The 17,021-nt window shown below is 40.0% G+C and overlaps 1 protein-coding gene across 10 annotated transcripts in view; it reads left to right on the forward strand.

The window, feature by feature from the left end:
* Positions 1-17,021, forward strand: part of TRIM9 (tripartite motif containing 9) — a 106,848-nt gene that overhangs the window by 66,256 nt on the left and 23,571 nt on the right. For 7 of the 10 annotated variants that reach the window (XM_045567281.1, XM_045567352.1, XM_045567340.1 and 4 more), the window contains exons 4-6: positions 4,677-4,787; positions 6,190-6,343; positions 14,064-14,221. In XM_045567281.1, coding sequence (XP_045423237.1) covers positions 4,677-4,787; positions 6,190-6,343; positions 14,064-14,221 — 423 coding nt within the window. The remainder of the gene's footprint in view (positions 1-4,676; positions 4,788-6,189; positions 6,344-14,063; positions 14,222-17,021) is intronic. The other 3 variants (XM_045567350.1, XM_045567290.1, XM_045567299.1) reach the window with 1 other exon arrangement.

Below are 17,021 nucleotides of genomic sequence, written 5' to 3' on the forward strand. Positions count from 1 at the left end.
GGCTTTCGTGCAGATGAAAGCAGGAATGTTGTTCTCCCAGCCCCTATTCCTGTGATTCCTGCAACTTGCACAGTTCCTAAGAAAAGGAACTGTTAAGTCCAGCCAGCGACAAACCTGGTGCCAAGGGGTTCTCTTGTGCATCAGAGCCAAAGCACAGAAATGTGTCACTCAAAGAAAAACGTGATGTGGCCTGGCTTCCTAGGAACTGTTTTACATAAAAAAAACACAATGTAGAAATAAACAATGATAAAAAGTGGTGTGAAAAACACAGGTTGAAGGAGGTAGCAAATAAGACAGTTGATAAAGACACTCAAGTAGTGGAAAAAATATTTATACTCTTAAAAGATCTAATTACCTGGCTGATTTCCATAAGGTGAGAAATCTTGTTAAATTAATTCAGAAACTATAAATCAATTACAACTCCTCCAAAATGCTGCTCTGGGAACTCATAGTTTAATGTTTGGCAGTGATTTTATCGCAGGCTATTGTGATCATTATGAAAGGGTTGATTAAAATGTAAAAAGATGGACCAAATGAATTATAGCAACAGTGGGAGTTGAGAGCCAGGAACTGAGGGATATTGAGTCCTTCCAAGAAACTTGAGTCATAGAATATAGGAGCCAATGGCAAACCCCTGCTGAAACTCACCTTTTGGCAGTGCAACAATCAATCTTCTTAAGAGTAGACAGAGAGCCCCAACACTCAGAGACCTCCTTCAGCACCAAATAAACCTTGCTTGAGAAGGACATTTATAGAAGCAAACACAGAATTTTATGAGGACTGAGTAATGTCTTTATTTCAGTACATTTATGTATCATTGAGCTGAAGCCTCTGGAAAGTAAACATAACAATTCAGTCTTTTTTGTCTCAGAAGCAAACTCACTTTGGGTTATAGTGCTGAGATCTGGCCTGTGCTTATTATTCATACTTTTAGTACCAGTAGTCAAAGGACAGATGCCATTTGGATAATGAAATGATGACTGTTGAGCTTTCTGCTACCTAGCAGCATCAATATGCTGGCTACCAAAATATAAAAACGTCTTCTGGGAACTCATAGAGCAGAGGAGAATAGCACATGAGCTGTAGGTCAACTGTCTGGGAGTTTTAGATGTTTTATTTGTGGAGGTTTTTTTCTCCAAGAAGCAGAAACCCAATCTTCCTGTTATTTTCTGAATAAAAAATGAAATAATTTGCATTCCTTGAACCCAGACCAACAGATGGTGATGATGGTTGTCAAAAACATGCTGAATGTCAGAAGAAAGTAAATCAACTAGTAAATTTTAAATTTGATCCCCCCAAAAAGTTACAAAAATAATTTTAATATCAAAGTTGATTTATTTTACCAATTACAATAAGGAGATTTTGAGTCCAACCATTTATTTTTTCTTTTAATTATTAAAAGTTAAAAAGCAATAATAAATCATCTCTTAGAAAATTAGAACACCCAAATAGCCAAAATAATCTTGAAAAAGAAGAACAAAGTTGGAGGTCTCATACTTCCTGATTTTAAAACTTATGGCAAAGCTAACAATAATCAAAACAGTGTGATACTGGCATAAAGATATACAGGCCACCGGAATAGAATAGAGTCCAGAAATAAACTCTCACATATATGGTCAAATGATTTTCTACAGGTATACCAAGACCATTCAATGGGGAAAGGATAGTCATTTTAACAAACAGTATGGGGAAAACTGGATATTCACATATCAAAAAATTAGTAGACACTTACCTAACACCATGTACAAAAATTAGTTAGACACTTAATCTAATACCATATACAAAAATTCACTCCAAATAAATCAAAGTACTAAATGTGAAACCTAAAACTTTTTTAGAAGAAAACATAGCTTCAGTACATTGGATTTGGTAATCGTTTCTTGGATATGACACCAAAAGCACAGGAAACAAATGAAAATATAGATAAGTTGGACTTCATAAAAATTAAAAATATTTTTGCCCCGAAGGATACAAGAAGTGAAAAGGAGTGAAAAAGCAATCCATGGAACAAGAGGAAATATTTGCAAATCATATATCTGATAAGGGATTAATATCCAGAATATATAAAGAACTCCTACAACTCAACAACAACAACAAAATAACCTGATTTAAAAAATGGGTAAAGACTTGATCTCCAAAGAAGATATACTAATGGTCAATAAGCATATGAAATATGTTCAACATGACTAGTCATTAGGGAAATGCAAATCAAAACCACAATGAGATACCACTTTACACCCACTGGGATGGCTATATTTAAAAAAAGAAAGAAAGAAAATAATAAGTGATGGTGGAAAAATTGGAACCCTTGTGCATTGCTTGTGGGAATATAAAATGTTATAGCTGCTGTGGAAAACTATGGTGATTCCTCAAAAAATTAAACACAGAATTACCATATGATCCAGCAATTCCACTTCCAGGTATAAGCCCGAAAGAAGTAAAGGCAGAGACTCACACAGATATTTGTACACCCATGTTTATAACAGCTTTATTCACAATAGCCAAAAGGTGGAAGCAACCCAAGTATTCATCAATGGATGAATAGATAAACAAAATGTGGTATGTACATACACTAGAATATTATTCAGTCTTAAGATGAAAATGTTAACACATGCTACAACATGGTTGAATCTTGAAGACCTTATGCTAAGTGAAATAAGGCAGTCACAAAAGGACAAATATTGTATGATTCCATTTATATGAGGTTCCTAGCATAGTCAATTCATAGAGACAAAAAATAGAATGGCGGTTGCCAGAGGCTGGAAGAAAGGGAGGAATGGGGAGTTATTGTTTAATGGGGACAGAGTTTCAGTTTGGAAAGATGAAAAAGTGCTGGAGATGGATGGTGGTGATCACAGTCACACAATAATGTGAATGTACTTAGTGACACAGAATTGTACACTTAAAAATGGCTAAACTGGAAAATTTTATGTATATTTGACCACAATAAAAAATTAGGAACAAAAGAGAAATAATGAATGAATGAGTTGTAAAAAAAAATAGACATTAAATGTCCAATAATAGGGGAACAGGAATGATTAAATAAATTGTGATTACCCACTCAATGGAGTCTTTATGTAGCCAATAACATTTATTGATGGTGCCAACATGGAAAATACCTATAATATAGTATTAAGAAGAGGGCAAGAATGTCATGTGCTGTAATTGCAACTATGAATAAGTCTGGTTCCAGAAAAAAACTAAAAGGAAATATCAAAGTGCTTTAAAATTTTACATTAGGATGGTGAGATTATTTCCTTTTTTTTTCCATCTATTTCCCTGTTGTTTTGGAAAGTGGATGAAATATTCTTTAATGAAAAATAAATTTATAATAAAAAATGAAAAGGAACAAGGAAAAGTTTTTAAAGTAATTATTAAAATCCCACTTAGTTTTATCCGTAAAACCCAAAACATTGCATATTTTTGAGGTTTTTGCAAAGTAGTATAAATATTGAGGATGTAAGTAATTAAGGTTCCTGGAAAACCCTTCTTCAATTCTGTGCTTCAAAAATCACTCAAAGCTGGATTCAGAAGGCTAAGGCAAGAGGATCGCTTGAGCCCAGCAATTGGACACCAGCTTGGGCACCATGGCAAGACCTCATCTCTGGGAAAAAGAACACAACAAAATTCAAGATTTGGGTCACTGAGCAGAGGGCACAGAAGAAGAACATCTCTGAAGAAAGAAACTTTTCAAGGAATGTCATGCGTTTATCACTCGGCAAAGACAACTTCCCAGAGGCAGAACGTGCATGCTAGGAGAGGTGCCTATCTAGGTTAAAGCAGACTCACAGCTTGGCAAATAGAGCAGCCTTTTCTACTGCTCTCCCAAATGACTCAGTGATCCTAAGTGGGTTATTCTTTTTTTACTTTTTTATTTTTATAGATTTAGGGGGTACAAGTGCAGTTTTGTTACATGGATAGTGTGCATAGTTGTGAGGACTGGGCTTATAGTGTAACCATCACCCGAATAGTGTGCATTGTACCCTTTAAATCATTGTTCATCCCTCACCCTCTCCCACCCTTTCGAGTGTCCAGTGTCTGTTATTCCACTCTGTGTCTGTGTGGACACATAAGTGAGTTATTCATGAAACTTAATTCTGCATCCACCTTCTTTCTCCAGCTTACTCATCATTATCTTGTGGTCTCTCCCAAGCTCCCCCTTGGCTCGCCAGCTACCCCACCCAGCCACCCAAGGAAAGAGAAGCAGAATGGATGCCCCTGGGGCCATGGGGAGGGGCATAGACAGGAACTGAGTGTATATGGTGACATCCACTCTTTAGAAGAGTCAGGCAGAGGATGTGAGAAGGTGGGTGGCAGTGTCACAAAGCAGAGTGGCAACCACGCACTGGGGAGCTCACGCAGAGTCAGCTTCCTAGAAGAGCGTGGGGCCAGCGGAACCTCTGGAAGGTGCACCTTGATGCACCAAGGTCAGCAGGTCCACAGGGTTCCAACATCTGTCCCTTTCTGATGGGTCCTGTTGTTACCAATTTCCTTTAAGGGCCTCTTCCAATCTGTCTTCTAGAGCCATTGTCCACAGCAGACATTGCCACAGAATATTCTCATAAACCTAGTTCCTTTCTGTTGGATTCTGGTTTGAAGAAGCTTTCCACAGCCCCAGTTTGCTTCTCTTCCACCCTCTGCCATTTTGGACCATTCGGTTCTCTCCTCAATCCTAGGTGGTTCGGGATCAGATCTCTCACTGCACTGTGAAACTGCGCCAGACCACGGGTCTCATGGAGTACTGCTTGGAGGTGATTAAGGAAAATGATCCTAGTGGCTTTTTGCAGGTAAGTGTTAACCGGTTTCTGCTTCAGATTCCGAATGTCCTATGGGAGTGAGCCTAGGCCAGGCTTCCAATGGCCCTAGCTGGGCATGGGTCCCTCAGTAACAGAACCCACCTTCACACTGCAATGTGTGCCAGGACGCATGCTAAGTAAACTCCACTGACTTCCTGGAGGTGTGTGCCACCATGTACTACTAGACTGAGAAGTGCATGGGCTTTTTTTGGTTTGTTTTTGTTCTTGTGTTTAATCATGAAAGCATAATTTCCTGAAAGTTTTTCCAAAGTGGAATTATTGCCTTGCCTAAGAATTGTGTCCTTACCAATCAATATCTCCTGGATAGTTTTGTCAGCTGGAAATGTCTAAGTGTCAAAGTTTCTACCTTCTTGACACCTCCTACTGACTGGCCAATAAGTCAGTGATTTCTCAAATACAGTGAAGTTTTTTTTTACATTCTTCAGTTTTAATTGTTTTAGTGAGATGCTATGATATAAGCTGGATGTTACTTAAGTTTTGATCCCAGTGATAAGGAACCTTTTGTTAAGGAACATGTAGATCTCTTCCAACTCACATGCTACTAAACTGGCCAAGAATGACAGAGGAAGATTGAATATAAGAAATGAGGCTGGGCTCAGTGTCTCACACCTGTAACCCTAGCACTTTGTGAGGCCGAGGCAAGAGGATTACTTGAGTCCAGGAGTTAGAGACCAGTCTGAGCAACATGGTAAGACCCTGTCTCTACAAAAAATAGAAAAATTAGCCAGGTGGAGTGGTATATGTCTGTAGTTCCAGCTGCTCGGAAGGCTGAGGCAGGAGAATCGCTTGAGCATTGCACTCTAGCCCAGGCAACAGAGTGAGACCTTGTCTCAAAAAAGAAAAAAGAAAAAAAAAGAAAAAGAAATGAAAGCTCTCTACCAAAGAATACAGCTATAGTCACATGAATATGATGTGCTTAAAACGTAATAAATTCCATGTGCAGCCTCTCTAAACTAGTTTATAAAACTCATTTTCAAGTCTTGATAGGATACCCATACCTCAAACTAGAAGCTTAGAGACGTTGTTTCTAATAAGAATTGACTAATCTCCAATATATCATTCTTTAAAGTTGTTGGCTTTTAGCAGATCAGTCATAAATGCATGATCATATATCCAGGTTTGTCTATTAGATCAATTAATACCAGCTAATTATTTATAGTGCCCTCCTCCAACTCACAAAATTGTTCAGATTTGCTGGATAAATCACGGGTCACTCTAGTCATAATAGTGTCCCCTTCACCAATGGCACTAAGACAGGCAGGGTGTGAGTCCCAGGGTGGTTTGGGGGGAACGCTCCCAGAGAGCTGAGGAGCAGTGTTGTGTTTCGAGTGTGGTGTTGTATTTCTTAGGCTGTGGTCTTTGATGTGATTAGATTTCTGACGCCCTCATAAGGAGAGTGCACCTGACTGAGGATCAGTGGGGGAAAGGCACACTCACGCCCAGGATGACCACGGACTTTGACTTGAGCCTGGACAACAGCCCTCTGCTGCAATCCATCCACCAGCTCGACTTCGTGCAGGTGAAAGGTACGTGCTCGTATCCCCTGAGTCAGAGATCAACATCCTGAGTGTATACTCGTGCTTGAGGCAGGATGGGTACCTCTCTGGCTAATGTTACAAAAATCTGGAGTGGCTCCTATCTTAGCATATAATGAAAACATCTCCTTGTAGCTGTGAACTACCCTTCACCAAGTCAGATAAATTCAATGCTTGCCTCTTTGAGAGAGATTTCACATGCTCAGCACCAGAGAATAGCTGGCATAAAAAGAGGTAGGGAGAGAGAGAACATCACTGTACATAAATAAAATCTTGGTACAGAAAGTAACCCAGAAATATTGATGTAACCCAAGGGACTCCAGAATTGAAATGACTGCTTCCACATGGGTAGAGATAGTGAGCAAATGGTTGGAGCTTACATCAGTGGGAATTTGAGAGAATCACAGCCAGTCTGCCAATACTGGTGAGAAAATGAGAGCCTGGAAGGAAAATGAAAATTTGAAATAAACTTTAAAATTGGTTTATATGATTATGGGATATAGCAAGGTCTCTTTGAGACTTTTGGTGGGCTGAAGGGAAGTACAAGGACTTGAAGTATTTTAGACAAAATAACTCTTTCAAAGGAAAATAACAACTCAAGCCAACCATGCAACAAAACTTTTATGGCTGTGCAATATCCATTTGAAGAATATTTCTTTTAACTTTTTGTTTTGAAATATAGATTCACAGGAAATTGAAAAAATAGTAAGGAGAGGTCCTGGCTACCCTTCACCCAGTTTCTCTCGGTGGTTACATCTTGCGTAGCTACAACATAATATCAAAACCAGAAAGTTGTTATTGGTACAGTTGTATGTGTAGTTCTATGCCATTTTATCACATGTGCAGACTCATATAAGCACCACTGCAATCAGCATACAGATCTATTCCTTCAACACGAACATCTCCCTATACAGTCCTACCCCTCCCCTCCATCACCCCAAATCTTTGAAAACCACTAATCTGTTCTCCATCTAATTTTGCCATTTTCTGATCTTTTTTAAAAACCGAAGAAATTGATTATTTGCTCTTCACAACTCCCAATGTAAGCATCCGTGTAATAAATGACTCTTAGCATTCAGTGCTTTAGACATTTTGTTTCTTAAGAAAAATCTACCTTCCTTTTATGAGACAAAGAGAATCATATAACCCAGCAAGTTTAGGGCTATCCACTTAAGGCTCACATAGTGCAGATAAATTCACCCCTATACTCGGTACATATACTTCTCTCATCCTTTTAATGGATTTTTGCTCTTTCATTTTCAATTTTCTCTTTCTTTGTTATTTAATATGTATTGCTTTGGGAAGATGCCTTCATTAATTTTTGAAGCAGTGTATATATTATAAATAAATATGCTTTGTTAACAGTAACAAAAATGTTTAGCATTTATTGAGCATAATTAGCATGTAGCTAACCGAACCAGACATTCTCCTATGTGTTTTACATGTATTAATTCATTTTATTCTCGCAGCCCTAGTAGTTAGCTGAAGAAACTGAGGCACAGGATGACTGAGTTTCTTGCCTGAGCTCACACAGCTAGTGAGTGGCGGGACCAGGATTCAAACCTAGGGAGAGGGGCTCCAGAACCCACTCTCACAACTTCCAGTTTATGCTGTAAAGCTAGTGCCATTTCTAAGCAGCACCATTTCTAAGCTAGTGCCATTTCTAAGCAGCTTCTTCAAGGAATAATTGAGTTCGTCTCTTAAACCGAATAAATCTAATTTTTTGTTGTGGCAACTTTTTCTTGCTGTTTAAAATTTTTTCTTTAATACCAGCATGGTAGCCTCTAAAATAAACCCATCCCTAGTAAAATAGAGTGCCCCAGATACATTCAAATTCCCCTGGATCAGCCTCTCTCTGTCCCTAATTCTTTCAATGAGATAAAATCACTGAAAGGTATGTCACATGTAGCTTGGAGGAAAAAATATGTCACAAAAGAGGAATATAAAGGCTTTTGGTAAAAGAGGAAAAAAGGCACCAACCCAATTAGCCTTGGTGAGGAGCAGGAGGAGGGGGCAGTTAGAGGGTAAAAGCCTCAGGGCTTTCAAACACTCTAATCAGCTGTCAACACCCCCATTTGCTGCCTTCCTAGTCAAGGCCATCTTCCCAAGGTGGAAGCCAGGCCAGTTGGCAGGAGGGTGGAGATTGTGTTGGAGTGAACGGGCCGTCCTCGGGTGTGGGAACTGCAGGTTCACGTGCTCTGCATCACAGACCACATTTCTAAAGCACTGTCACTGGGCACACAAAAGTCAGAGTGGACAAGGCCGTTTGTCCAGTCCATTCAAGTCTGCACACACAACAGAGAATGCCAAGTACTCTGAAGGCCAAAATGCGGAACACTCTCACAGCCAAAACTCACCTGGAACCAGACAAAAGCCAGAACGATTATTTATGAAGTTAATATAATAGCCCATTTGGTATAGTACTGGGTTATAGTATTCCATTTTCCTTTTCTTTTTAACAGGTAATTTAATTTACTTCTGGTTATTATCACTCTGCCTAGTTCATTTATATGCTTTGCTTTGTGTTCTTTGAGTTTCATTAATTCAGTGCGAGCCCGGTCCTTTTTAGAATCTGAATAATTTTTATCTGTCAAATGCTTGTGATGGAAAGAAAAAGACAAAGGTCATGACATAATAGAACTTGATTTGTTGTAGTTAAGACTTCTACTGGTCTCTGTAAAATCTGTTAACATATCCACAGCTGTTACCAATGTAGTGTGAGTCTTTTCATTTTTTAAAGATCTTCTTAATAAACTGCACTTTCACAACTTGTCAGTAAAAATATCTCAAGAAACTGGCCCTGAAAATCGACATGCAAATGGCTACAATTAAGTAGCATTTGGAGTGGTGTTAAAGTAATTGGGCCATTGTGAAACTAACAATACATGTAATTCAATATGTGTTTTCTAATTGTGCTAAGTGGATTACAGTTAGAAGTTAAAATACTTTGAAAGTATGCATTTAAAATTATGACTCAAAATGATAACTAAAATATCTCTTTACTTCTTGACTCAGAATTTTAGCATCACTCTGGTTTTGAAATCTCATCACAGATGCCTTTGTTTTTGTTGATACCAAAGAAGGTAGAGCTGCTATTGGTTTTTACACATTTCCAGTCAGGCTAGCTACTGTTCAGCAAGAGTGCACTGCCTAAAGTTATTCTTATTAGCTAAGGATTTAGCTGGTCTGTTCTGTCTGATTGCACATTTTTCCCAAACGACTAAGATCTATCTAGAAAACACTGGTATTTTCTTCATTCAAATATGCCCAAATTGTAATGACATGTTTTCTGGTTGTATTTTGATTAGAAAACCATCTCACCCTCTTTCCAGCTATTGGGGTTTGATCTTTCAGACTTTTGTAGAAAACAACATATTAAGTTTTGTCTTTTATTTTTATTAGAGAGTAATAAAAACATTTTTTTCCTTAATTTTAAGTTGTTATGCTCAACTCTTTCCCAGGTCATGGGAAGGAAATTTTAAGAGTCTTTTCCTAGTCTTCCAAGGGGTCTACTGATTGGTTAAGAATAGATTTCAGATACCTACATCCTCCAAAAAAAATACTACACCAGAATTGTCTAAGTACACAAAGTATCCTAAGATTCATAAGTTATGGTGCTGAAATGAAATGCCAGTGTTTTCATTCTGAACCAGGACTAAACAGTGACCTAACATTCTACCAAGCCTTTTTAGCACATAGACCATTGGCTGTTAATCCCAGTAAGTGCCTCTACTCCCCAAAGGATGCATTTTTTTTTTTTAAGAGACAGAGTCTAGCTCTGTCACCCAGGCTGGAGTCCAGTGACATGATCATAGCTCACTGCAGCCTCGAATTCCTAGGCTCAAGCGATCCCCCAAGCCTGAGCCTCCGAGTAGCTAGGACTACAGGCATGAGCCACAGCTCCCAGCCACATTTAGCTTTAATGACTCATGTTGAATATAAGAGCCCTGAGTATGCACCAAGGTCACAGGGCAAGGACAGTGTGATCTGAACAGACTCTCCTATAAATTATAGGGAAAAGCTGCCAGAGGGTTGGCAGGGATGGGATGGGCATACACACTTGCCATGTAATCTATTCATGCTTGATAGTTTGGGAACCTGAAATGCATGTCCTCACAACATGCATTCACATGTATCCATAACAGTGTACCAGTGACAGCTTTCCAGAAATGGCTTGTAATTCCACTAAAGTCTAAACATTCCTCAGATGCCACTTGTATTGTTTAGCCACCATAAAGAGGAATGACAGCCTACAAATGAGCCTTCAGAGATAACTCAGTAAAATTGCATTCCCAACTACCATAGCACTGAAGGTGAAATATTTCATTAATATCTACCAGCAATTCTTGGGAATGTTTCTCATTCACATTGTAAGAAACAGAAAGAAACTTTGAGAATGAGGCGTGGAGACATTCCCCCAGTATACTATTGCTAAACATGGGACTGGAGAGGCAGTAGAACGCAAGGCCAAGGCCCCTTAGCCTCAGCCTGTTTGGTTTCAGATCCCAGCTCTGCCACTTACTAGCCATGAAACCTTTCTGTGTTTCAGTTTCTCATGTGCAAGATAGAGATAATAACAGTGCCTTCCTTGTGGGGTTTTTGTGCACATTAAATGAGTTAATCCACATAAACCTGTCACCACACTGTCTGGCATGCAGTAAGCGCTCCAAACGCATCACCTAGGATTCGTGTTCCCTGCTGAGGCTGGGAGCCCAGCTTCCTTTCCTGCCTGTCCTCCCCGCAGTCCCATGTACTTGCACAGAGGAATTCTGGATGGTTGCGAGTGTTCACCATTTGAAAAATTACAGAAAAAAAATTAAACAAATAAGGAAAGTGTGAGAGAGAATTTGGAATAGAGTGGCTTTAAAAATGGAAGACATTTGGATATGTTGGTGTAAGAAGCCATTGTTGCAAAATTTAATTTTGAACCATAGCTCCACCAGACCTCTTCAAGGCAGTGAATAAGAACAGCTGCCTGCTTGTATCAAAAGGAGAATTTTCAGCATCAAGCTTGATTTTACAGGCTACAACAATGCTACATGCTAGAATTCTGATTGGGTCAGTGAAACTAGTTCTTAAGGAAACATCAAAAGATGTCCCAGAATGATCCTGAGAGTGTAAAGATCCAATAGCTGTGGCAGCCCCAAGGACAGGAGTTTCAATAAAATAAAATGCTCTTTCTTAGACTTCAGTCCAGGAACTGTAATGCTTTCCATTTCCAAATCATAAAAGGTCAATTAATTTGAAAGTACTTTAGATTTCTAGTAGACCATTTATTCTATACCTAATAAAGTGAGATAGGATAACATAATACACCCACTATAAAAATCTATTTTTCTAAAATGTCAGGCTAAGTCTCTGCTAATGAGGCTGCAATTTTGTCACATTTTACTTTTTATATGCAACATCATTTGGGGGTAAATGAGGAGAAAGAAAAAATAATTCTCAGAACATTGAGGAATAGATGTAGACACATGCAGATATCTCTGGGTTAGTTCTCTCTTTTTTTCTCTCCCCACCCCTCCTGGTTTTTTGTTCACTTGCTTGTTTGTTTAAATCTGGGACAATATTAAGATCTGAAGATTATTGAGAAGTTAGCCTCTTTTTTTTTATCCTTTTGGTCTTTTGAAGTGTATCTACTAAGGACTCATAAATGAAGTTCTAATGTTTTAATTACACATGACATCATGTATTTCAGTTAATCTTTTAATTATACCTGTGTCTACACAGGAAATTTGACTTTCTTATCAGAGACATTGTGAGCATTTGTATGATTTAAGTTGAAACTATCTTGTGATCTTATTCTTTGATTTTGTAATTGCTGAAATGTAGACTTGCCTGAATCATGAGCAAAGGGAAAAAGAAAGACTATTGTGGAGCTAATGAAATAAGAGAATCCAAAGAATTGTTTTAATGGGAGGCTCTAGCTAATAAGGACAGTTAAGAACAGATATCCCAGGGAATATCACTCATGTTTCTAGAAGCCCTTTGAAGAATGGTTTGCCATGTTTTGCTTCCACAGTAAATGTTAAAAATGTATTATTTTTATCAGGAAAACAAATTTGAAACAACAGAGTAAGTCCCTAATACCTAAAATGACTTAAAGTTGACCCTCCAGTTACAGCTCCAGGGTGATGCCTGTTCATGTGCAGATGCTCATGAGAATCAGGAGGAGGAGTGATGTCTCCTGTCTCCTTCTCTTTCCGTCCAGGTCTGTGGTTTCCTTACTGAACAAGGCATTGAATTTATCTCCCTTCCTCCAAATCCAGATGTTCTGGAACCTGTGAGGCTGCAGTAGCCCTTGTTCTCCAAGATTCCATCCAAACCCTGTATCAGTGAAACTTAAAATATGATTTCACTTCCTAAACTGATCACCTCCAATTAACTAGTCAGAAATTTTGATTCAATTATATTAATATTTGATTTCATAGCTCAGACACGGTTTTATCGTAATGTCTCATAGTCTTTTCTTAAGTATGAGAGAATTGACCTGCTTCACCTTCATAGCTCTTACATTATAGTCACTGTTTTTGTTTTCTGGGTTATCCACCATAGAACCAGTTTCCTCAACTGCTGTTAAGTTAAACCTCTTCCTGGTTGAGGTGACTGAAAAGGTGCAGATTTAATTCAGTGCAGGAGACACAGAGTCCAATTTTGGTACAGCACACCAGGTGTTCCACAGTTAACATGTGTTCATCTAAATGTCCCTGGACGTGGTCCAAGCAGTTCTCTCCTGTTATTGAAGTACAAAAATAATAATAATAAAAAAAATCAATGTTTTGGTGCTAAAAAAATTTTTTTTAAACAGTTGGTAAAAACATTGTTCCCAGCTACATATATTGAGTTTGTATGTTAGGAACTGGGATCATTCTATGTCTGTGTGTCTGAAGTCTCAACAAATTTGCAATTGTAAGTAATACAAAAGAGTTTCAATATAAAATGTGGGGAGGGGTTATTGGGACTGATAACACCACAACAGATTCTCGCGGGGCCATGAGGACACCTTGAGCCTCCTTGTCCCAGCCCGGCCTGCCCCCCATCCATTCCCAGGCTCAGAGTCGGGTGTTCTGGAGGAAGAGTACGCTCGGCCTGCTGCTGTTTTCAAGGTGCAGCTGCCTTGGGACAGTGATGTCAGGTTCCTCAGAAGTTTTGAAACTGAGAGAACACTTTGTATCACTTGTTACCAAATTTTCAAAAATCCACTGCTATAGCTACTTATGTGTACAAGATGTAGAGTAGAATCACTGGTTGAAAAAAATGATAGAATATTAGAAATATAGTGGTTTCAGAGCTATATCTCAGAAGAGGTCATCTCTAGCTTATAAACTGGGTTTTAAATCTCAGAATAAATTTTATGATATAATTATTAGCACAGCTTCGACCGCATTAGGAGTTAAATAGGCTTTAGTGGGCGGGGCAAACGTTTCTCTTGGGGATGATGTCTCCTGTCCTCAGGGAGGCGAGAACAGAGCAGTTCTGTGAATGTGCCTGTCTCCCTTCCACTGCCACGGTTAGTGTGGAAAGTGCCACTGTGAGCTTAGAAAAAGGCATCACAGCAGTTCAGGAGCCAGTCCCACTCCAGTCCAGGTCCCCCGTGCACTCCAGGCAGGCTACTTCCGACCATGTGTTTGTCAAGGGCACGTTTGTCATTCAAAGACATGGAAATATTTGCAACTCAGCAGAAGCCAGGGTTACACTAATGTCTGTTTAGCTTCCTCTCCAGTCCTAGCAACACCCATCCTACAGCTGGAGGAATGTTGCACCCACAACAACAGCGCTACACTGTCCTGGAAACAGCCACCCCTGTCCACGGTGCCCGCCGAAGGATACATTCTGGAGCTGGATGACGGCAATGGTGGTCAGTTCCGGGTCAGTAGAGAACCTTCTACTTGTTAACCAAAACCAAAAGGCATCCCTCATAGGACCTGCCAGCGAGTCTCAGGCCTGGCTTCCCCATCTCTCCTGGGGACAGGCCATCCTGGCAGGGCCTGCCTGCCCTTCAGCTGAGGCCTGCTTTCTCCCTGTACCATCAAAGATGGAGGGAGGAGTCTCCAAAACTGTTCTGTCCTTTTTAAGAGACAATACATGCAGTGCTGCAGGTTCTGGAGGCAGACTGCCTACATTCAAATCTGGTCTCCTCCACGGAGTTGTGTGACTTGTGCCTATTTCTCACCTCTTTGAGCCTTCAGGTCCTCATTTGTCAAAGAGTTGGATGACAACATTAGCATGTATCATGCCTTGTTGCTAAGAGTCCATTAAATAATCTGTCTGAAATTCTTAGCATGTTGCCTAGAACATAGTAACCCTGCACTATTAGCAATTATTATTATTACCATTATTGTTTATTGCTAATAATACAGTTAACCATTGTCTAAGATTTATTTCTGAACCCACAGCTTCTAATGTCTTTGATTGGCATTCCTCTTAATCAGCATGCTCTCCTGTTGTAGCTTCCCTATTCTAAGAAGATTTTCTAGCAAACGTTTCCCCGGTTCTACGGTTTTTTTCTCAGCTTTTCATTAGACAGAACTGGTGCCAGCAGATTATTAGCTCTTCAAAGCAAGGGGTCCCTAACCCCACTGAGAAGTTCACGATCCCTTCTAAAAGTAGGCCAGCCTAGCCTTTTGGTAAGACATGGCCATGGTGATGATTCGTGTGTGGCTGCCTGTCCCTGCGTGACTGCTTCTGTCACACACACAGCCCCATTCTCTTCTAGCCTCTCCCTTTAGCCCCATCTTGACTGTGAGCTCTGATGCCAGAACCTTCTGGGTACTGAGGCCAATCCTTGCACTGATGAAGATGCAGCCCCCTGTCTACAGAGAACCCCAGGCCCCTGAGAATGAGGCTACCTTCTGGCCATCAATAGCCAAACCTGGGCGACCAGCTTTTGAGAGCAAAGCCTGTCAAGACCTCCTGTTCTTGAATGTGTTTTTGATCTTCCACTAGGTTTAAATACTTGAGAGCAGGACCATGTCTTCTATAATTCTCCAGGACAAAGGTTCTCTCTCTTGATACAGAAGCCTTATTTACATATATGTTGATTTACTGGCATGACAGAACCAAGTTTCTTCCTTTCCAAGATAAGGGTCTCAGGTTCCATTTCAATTCATGTCTTTTGCACTGTGTGTATGTATGTGGGTGTGTGCACTTGTGTGTAAAAAAATCCTGTCTATCTGTCAGTTTCTCATCTCTTTGCCTTTTCTGCAACCCACGGTTCTTGTTTTAGTACCTTTCTTTTCCCTTTGTTATTTTTTTCCTAGGAAGTAATTTTCATGGTTTCCCCGACTTCTTCCTCCCAGTTGCTACCTGCCAGCAGTCGCGAAGGTGCCTGAACATGGCCCCTTCTCTTCCCATTCTGAGGTCCCATGCTTCTCCTGCCTTCCCACCACATGAGTGCTGACCCCGCAGTCCATCCCTCACCCAGACCTCCCTCTGAGAGCCAGGCCCAGATTTCCGCCTGTGGCCTAAACATTTCCACTTCTACCTCCTGAAACTGCCTTAAACTGAACATGAATCAAAACAAACCCATCATTTTCTTTCAAAACTGAGCTCTTCTGTCTCTTCTGTACCCCAGTTGTCCTTGCTTAGATATCAGACTCAGAATCTTAGCACCATCTGGCACCACCTTCCCCCTTGCGCCCCAGTAACATTAAAGATGGATCCCTTCCAGTCAACCCAGGGCTCTCCCATCTCTTATTCCACAGGCTACTGTGAGAACGTAAGACCGCTCTACAAAGGTCCCAGCCCAAGGGTCTACTTGCACCTGTGTGCCCTGCAGGTTTTCCTTGCCTTGCTACTCAAAGTATGGTCTCACCTCCAACCAGCATTGGCTTCACCTGGGAAGTTGTTAAAAATACAAAATCTCAGCTCCTTACCCAGAAACCTACTGGATCAGAAAGTGCATTTTAACAAGATCTTCACGTGATTCGTGTGCTCTTAAAGTTTGAGAAGCACTAAATGAGAGGGGATTTTTGTTACCACTGCAGTAGTAATGAACTGATGGGCAATCCAAGACCCCAGTCTTCTTAGTAACCCACTGGCGAGTTGTCATTTTAAAGCTGAGCTTTAAATGCACATTATTTTTACTCATGACACCAGCATAATTTTGCAAAGTGTACAGCAGAAGAGGGAGGCAAAATGCCTAACCTATGCTAAAGATGCATTATGCCAGGATTTATTTTAAGTCTTTGAAATGTCATTCTTCCTCCCTTCCCCATCCCTCCCCACCCTGTACTGTAATGAAAACCTGTACTCCTATGGCTTTGAGTTTAGTCTGTGTGACAGTTCCTGAAGGTATCAGAGAAGTTATAAATACAGCATAGAGACCACTCTCATTTTTTTCCAAACATTTTTTACAAACCACACTGGTGCATAAAGAGCTCGGTAGGCATAATATACTGTATAAGTGCCAAGTTAATATTAATAAGCATAATCCTAACCATAAGCACCCAGTTTTAACTTTTGAAGCCCTATCTACTAATAACTACCATCCAGCAAGCTGCTGGGCCCGTGCTAAATACAAGGCACTATGCTATTCAATCTGTTCATGTAATCTTCACACCAACCTCATAAGGTGGGCATTGTTATCCCCATTTTACATATTAGGAAACTGAGGCTAAAAAAAGGTAAATTAAGTGGCCCAGTATCTTGCAGGATTCAAATCCAGATC

This window comes from Lemur catta, chromosome 1 (assembly GCF_020740605.2).
Source record: "Lemur catta isolate mLemCat1 chromosome 1, mLemCat1.pri, whole genome shotgun sequence".
Lineage (NCBI taxonomy): Eukaryota > Metazoa > Chordata > Mammalia > Primates > Lemuridae > Lemur > Lemur catta.